We start from the raw sequence: 6,310 nt of genomic DNA on the forward strand, positions 1-6,310 counted from the left end.
GAGGCAGGGCGGGGCGAGGAGAGGACAGCTGTTTTAGCTCTTGGGCAGAACAGAATCAATGACTCTCAAAGGACAATGTGCCTTTTCTTGACCAAGTGTCTGTTTATTTGATTTAGAATAAGAAAAATAGAAACTGCCCTGGCAAAACAGGACAGAAAACTAGGCCCAAGAAGCTGTAGCAAAAGAACAGCCTGGTATATTGTGCTCTTCTCTTGCTCGCTGTGTGAAAGAACTGTGCTACTGAAGGGGATGTTGTGAAAGAAAAATGCTCTCCATTTGGGTTGACTTTTTCCATGGGATTCCCCACAACAGCCAGTTTTCTAACATCTGCTTCATTTCCCTTTCCCCATGGCAGGTAAATATGTGTTTAGAAACAGAAGAGGCCGTCCTTCGGTGAGTGACAAAGTAACCTTTGGTGTTCCTAGCCTTTCAGAATTGTGCAGCAAGCCGTGACCTCCAGACTTGTTGCAACTGACTGCCAGCCCTCCAGGCAGAAAGAAAGTCTTCTTCAGTGTCTTTGCAGCAGCAGAAATGGGTTCCCTGGCTCTTTTTTATTTTGCTCTTGGAGGTCTTTGAAGTAGATGACAGTCTGGTTTTGCAGACAGAAAGTTTCTTGCTGCTTTTAGCCATGGGGGAACAACAGCAGTTCACAACAATATGCAATGCTGCCTAATTAGCCCCCTTGAATTTAGTTGGAGCAACTTACAATCCCCTTGCTATCAAAGGTTATGATTTCTCCTTAGGACAGCTGGATAGATAGCTGCATGTAAATAAGGTTCTAAATGATAAGGAACTCCCTGTTGCTCACGCTGCTGTCTGTCCACAGAGGAAACTACCTGGAGATGACCCTCCTCAGGCTCCTTCTCTTCCTTCGCTTTATGAGGATCCAGAGGAGGAAGACAACAACGAAGCTCCACCTGTTGTTGGACCAGAGCCTGAACATCCAAAATCTGTAAGAGCCAGCTTTGCTTCGCACTCTCACTAGTGTAATTCAGAGCTGCCTGTTTCAGACCAGACAGCACTTGCCCCTCATGACTGAAGATCCTGAGGGCTGGAGTCCTACCATAACAAGGTGTTTCCTCCCCCTCAGCCACTGACACCTGGAAAATGGGTTCTGAACTTTCAAGTTCAGTCATCGTTTTCCTGGCATTCTGACAGGGACCGTGAGTTTCTCTCTCTATGGCATGAGAGGTAGCCTTGTGTCTGTAAATGGGGAGAAACTTGGCCCACAGTGTCTGTGCAGCCTCCCTGTCACCAGCGGAGCCAGCGCTCCAAAGGCACAGTTCACAGCCTGGCTGCGTGTGGATACCTAGGAGAAACTGTCCAATGGAGGTCCCTGCCCTCCTCCACGGACTATCTAAGTAGCTAAATGGACACTTTAAACTACACCCATAACTTTTACATGACCAAAGTTGGCTGAGAAAAGTCCTACGCAGCTCGGCCATGGCAAGACAAGGTCGGTCTCTGAGAAGGGCTGGAACTTAACAGCTGTTCCCTAAAGCTGGAAATACTGATGAGAAGTATCTCTGCAAGCCTCCTTTCTGACACAAACTGATTTCTTGTCACAGACCAATACATGCTCTGGAACAAAATCTTCCACTGCCCTGGAAGCCGCTGCACTGGAAGCCGCTGACAAAGACAACACTCCCACACCTGAGATCTCCTACAAGAGCACTTCCAGCAGTTCCTCCAGCAGCACCAACTGGCAGCAAAAGAGGCCAGAGGAGGATGGCCTGGAGAAACTGAGTATGTCTTCTGCATTTCTTGCCTGATAGGGCAGTTAATGTTCTTAGACGACAAACACTTGCCTTGCTACCTGTTCTTTTCTGTCTCCTCGCAATGTTTCTCCCTCTTTCTCCCAGTTTCCTGTCAACGTAACTCTTCAAAGGACTGTAGAAAACCAGTCTTTGGGGAAGCCATCTGGACTACAGATCTGCCTCTCTTGTTGTTGTTGTTGTTACCCAACTGACTTCAGCTCACAGCCCCAGGCAGAGGAGCTGCAGTTCTGACCTGCTGGAGGCTGGTATCGTCATTCTGAAGTGACCATCTTTCATTTGGTTTCTTTCAGGGAGCATTGTGAGTGTGGGAGATCCTATGAAGAACTACACTGAATGGGAAAAAATTGCCAGTGGGTAAGTCTGACCACAGTTCCTTCCACAAACCCAGGTATTTTGCTGGTGCAAGGTCAGGTGGGAAGTCAGACAGGCTCCAAACATGTTCAGACACTGCGTTTACATCCTCCTGCCTCTCACTGCTGATCCCAACTTAGAACTGTGGTCAGATGGCATCCTCAAAGACAACTGCATGCTGGCACTGTCTTGCCCCAGCAAGGAGCAGGACCTGCAAGATCTCCTGTCCTTCAAGTGCCTGGCACCTCTTTGCCTCTTTGCTTAGGAGAAATGATGTCTCTATGTCTCCAAATAATACAGCCAAGGATAAGAAAGGAGAAAGAAACTTTCTTGCCGAAAAGAGCAACTGAACCCCTGAGAGCTGTCAGATAACAGTTCTCAGGAACTTCCAACATTTTGCGGAAAACAATAGTCAGTGGTCAGGAGTATAACCACATCGTTTAGAAACGGAAAACAGAGATAAAAAAGAAACTCTCTTTTGTAGTAGAAGTAGTAAAACCTAATTCAGTAATAGACCCAGCGTCAATGCAGTTGAGAGGAAAATGCATCCTGATGATGGCAAATGACCTCAAAGGTGGCTGGGGACTGGTTTCCTTACAGGCTGGAGGTATCCATTTCTAGATCCTTTCCTCAAATGGCCCCTCACATGTGTTCAGGCTTCTCAGAATGGGGGGTGTTGCCTGAAATTGGCAGAGACATTCAAAGGAGGGATCTGAGAACAAAGCAGTAAGAGATCTGAGCACTCAGCAAGGCCAAAAGGAAAAGGAAGGAAATATAGTACTTTCCAGTTTTTGTGGATATGCTCCCCCACCTTAGGGAGGGGTCTGAATTAAATTAATCTGGGCCGTACGTTTGAGATTTGTTCCAGTCCTTCATGTTGCACCCAAGTTTTCTCTTGGATCCCCTGCATGGCACAGGGCTGGTGGGCTGCTCTGCTCTTGGCTGAAGCATAGATGGAGCCAGGTGTTTTATAAACACTCCAGGCAGCAGAGATCTCCTGTCTGGGCTGGCTTTCATTCTCTTCTTCGTTGCTGTTTTCTTTCTAGGGCTTTCGGAACGGTCTATGCAGCGACCGATGCTGCCACAGGAGGAGAGGTAAGTGTCAACATTCCCAGCAGATTTTGCAGCCCTGAAGTGCTTTCCATTCTGGGGACAGCTGTGGCTGGAGCTTTGGGTCCCCAGCAGATCGTTCCTGCAAAGGCTGTTCCTCTGAAGCGCAGACTAGTGCCAGCCTACCAAATCCATTTGGGACAGCTCTTTGGGGCTACAGCTTCAGACTTCTGAAATTGCATTTCTGGCTGTCAGCAAATACCTCTGAATCTTCTGACTAATTTCTCATCCCCATGCAGTGCTGGGCTTTGGAACTGGGCTTGGATAGAGGTCTATGAGGGATCAAAAACCCTAAGCACTGATTCTAACCCGGAGCATCCCCAGAAAATGCCAGAGAGCATGTTCTTTCTTTTTCAACCCAGGAAACAATTACAAATCTAAACTGCGTTCAAGAGTGTTCTTTAGAGTTTCAAAATCAAAATTTGTTCTGGTCTTGTGTGAGAGGCTTCCCAAGTTAATGGTTTTCAATGTCATTTTAGGTGGCCATAAAGCAAGTGTATCTCCAAAAACAGCTCAAAAAGGAACAAATTGTCGATGAGCTCATTGTCATGAGGGACAATAAGCATCCAAATATTGTTAACTATTTAGACAGGTAAGTAGTTCTGGTATGGTCATGTGACTGTTCCTTTCCAGACTGCAAGCCAAAGGTTAAAAGAACCTCCTTTGGTCTCTGGCAGAGAAGTCAGCTTCTTATTCTTATTTTTTATCTATTCCTATACAATGGATGGGAGGAGAGTGCATTTTGTCTGCATTCATCTTTTCTGGCATACATTGTTTCAAGTCATCCCTATCTTCCCAAAACAACAGCCTGTAAGTTCATTACTTCCAGGCTGGTTTGGCTGTTTGTTTGGGGTTGCTTTTGAAGTGGATCATATTTGCTGTCTCTTATGATAACTGCTGAGAAATCATCCTAGAAATTATTTCCCTGCATTTTTCACTCCCTTGCCACCTGAGATATCTCAGTTTTCACGGATGTGCCTTTCTCGCTTAGACTACACAGATTCCAAGGAGTGTCTAGCCTAGGAGGAATGTCTCTGCATTTCATCCTGTGTTCATTCCCGAGTCTTCCAAGGACAGAAATCAACTCTAGTCTTTTAAGTAGGGTAATTTAGCTACGCCCATTCTCCATGCCATTCTTTTCTTCTTTCAGCTACCTGGTTGGAGATAAACTGATGATAGTGATGGAATACCTAGACGGAGGCTCCTTAAGATCTGTGGTTAAGGAAATAAGCATGAGTGAAGGACTGATGGCAGCTGTCTCCCGGGAGGTAAGGGATGCCGCTGGTGCTTCCAATTCTTTGGGCAGGCTAGGACTTCTAAACAAGCAGCAAGAACAGGAGTGATTTCATGTTCAGAACTTTCTTTCCGTGTCGCTTTTCCAATACGGAGAAGAAAGAGCATCTTCAGTGAATGGCCTGCCAGTACAACTCTTGCTGTACCCTCTCTCTTCTTTCTTATTTTATTTACTATTCTCAGCTTTGCCAAATCATTTGCCTGGAACCTGTCTGTACTGCATTCCCTGCCTGTAAGTGCAAACATGCTGGTGGCAGAATTTTATACTAACAGCAAAGAAAAACAGAGACTCATTTGTTGCAGTCCTCAGCTGAAAGGGAGAGCATTCCACCCAACCTGGTGTGTGACAACAATTGTCATTTCTCTTTCCAAAGCTCCAAAGGGAATGTGCCTTCCCTTAAAAAGACAGGGGTTTACTAGTGAGGAGGTAGCAGCAAGCTCTTCCTCTTGACACCACCATGGTCTGCCAGTCCGCACCGTTCACCTAGAACTGAAATCTTTAAAGCCATTGCCTTTCTTGGGTAATGAAATTGGGTCATTCACTTTTACTCTCCTGTTTCTTTTTTCTCTCTCAGTGCCTGCAAGCACTGACATTCCTCCATTGCCGTCAAGTGATCCACAGGGATCTCAAAGGCGATAACGTTCTTCTTGGAATGGATGGATCCGTCAAGTTGGGTAGGTGTTCTTGGTCAAGCGTGGTGTTCCCGGGGTGTGGCGTGTGGGGCTGCTGGAGACTGCCTGCCAGTTTCCACAAAACAGTGCCTGTGGGAGTGCAGGGAGCACTGCTACAAGCTGAGAGCACACTTGCAACGTGCAGAGAGGAACAAGGTGTCCTTGGCTTACAGCCTTGAGCAAACCGAGCATGGCTGCTTTTCCTGCTGGATTCAGCCTCCTCAGACTTCTAGTGGGCAACTCTTGCACTTGGCTTCATGATTCAGGCTGGCTTTCATGATCCTGGCTTTTGTCCTCAGCTGATTTTGGTCTCGCTGCTCGCATCACACCTGAGCAGAGCAAACGAAGCTCACTCGTTGGAACAGCACATTGGATGGCGTCCGAATATCTAAGTAAAGACGAATATGGAGCCAAAGTGGATATTTGGGCACTGGGCATCACGGTGATAGAAATGCTGGAAGGAGAACCTCCTTATTTTTGGGAGCCTCCTCACAGGGTAAGGTGCAAATACTACCACATAACCACTGTCTTTCTAATCTGTCCCATGTTTTGTCTCCCATGAGAAAAAATCCCATTGCCACCAGCTTGAACTAGTTCAGCCAAGGCCAAGTCAACAAAAAAAAGACCCTGGAGCACATCCGCATCTGCTATAGCTTTAGTTGCGTCACTCTTGAAAATAACCTCGAAAGCCTGTCAAGTCCATCCTCAGAGAAGCAAAATGTACTTTTGCTGATGGAGTTCCTCCTAACTTGGTCAGCCAATTAAATCAGTTGTCAAGGTAAGATCATTTGGATGTTGGAAGAGCTGTGGCTGCACTGGGGCCTTTTTCTTGGTGTTGGAAAATCATTTGGAACCCTCTGCCCGGGAAGAAAGTGCCACTGGAGGATGGAGCGTCAAAAATGGGGTCTGGGTGAGCAGTTAGGGAGATGAAAGAAAGAGGTAAAGTCCCGTGTTTCCTTTTCCTCCAGGCCATGCAGTTCATCTTTTTGGATGGGATACCGGAGCTGCAAAACCACGAGAAACTGTCCCCTGCACTGCAGGACTTTCTGAGCCACTGCCTGCAGGCAGACGAGGACAGTCGATGGTCTGCTGAGGAACTCCTGCAG

At 46.8% G+C, this 6,310-nt stretch overlaps 1 protein-coding gene across 1 annotated transcript in view; it reads left to right on the forward strand.

Moving 5' to 3' along the window:
• LOC113980668 (serine/threonine-protein kinase PAK 3-like) overlaps window positions 1–6,307 on the forward strand; it is a gene marked incomplete at its 3' end in the record, with an annotated part of 7,698 nt that extends 1,391 nt beyond the window's left edge. Inside the window, exons 2-11 of the mRNA XM_027707878.1 lie at window positions 356–393; window positions 827–952; window positions 1,569–1,746; window positions 2,069–2,132; window positions 3,176–3,224; window positions 3,719–3,831; window positions 4,390–4,507; window positions 5,108–5,207; window positions 5,504–5,700; window positions 6,173–6,307. Coding sequence (XP_027563679.1) covers window positions 356–393; window positions 827–952; window positions 1,569–1,746; window positions 2,069–2,132; window positions 3,176–3,224; window positions 3,719–3,831; window positions 4,390–4,507; window positions 5,108–5,207; window positions 5,504–5,700; window positions 6,173–6,307 — 1,118 coding nt within the window. The remainder of the gene's footprint in view (window positions 1–355; window positions 394–826; window positions 953–1,568; window positions 1,747–2,068; window positions 2,133–3,175; window positions 3,225–3,718; window positions 3,832–4,389; window positions 4,508–5,107; window positions 5,208–5,503; window positions 5,701–6,172) is intronic.
• Window positions 6,308–6,310: the final 3 nt, after the last annotated feature.

Source organism: Neopelma chrysocephalum, unplaced genomic scaffold (genome assembly GCF_003984885.1).
Source record: "Neopelma chrysocephalum unplaced genomic scaffold, ASM398488v2 Primary Assembly neopelma1_94938, whole genome shotgun sequence".
NCBI classification, from domain to species: Eukaryota; Metazoa; Chordata; class Aves; order Passeriformes; family Pipridae; genus Neopelma; species Neopelma chrysocephalum.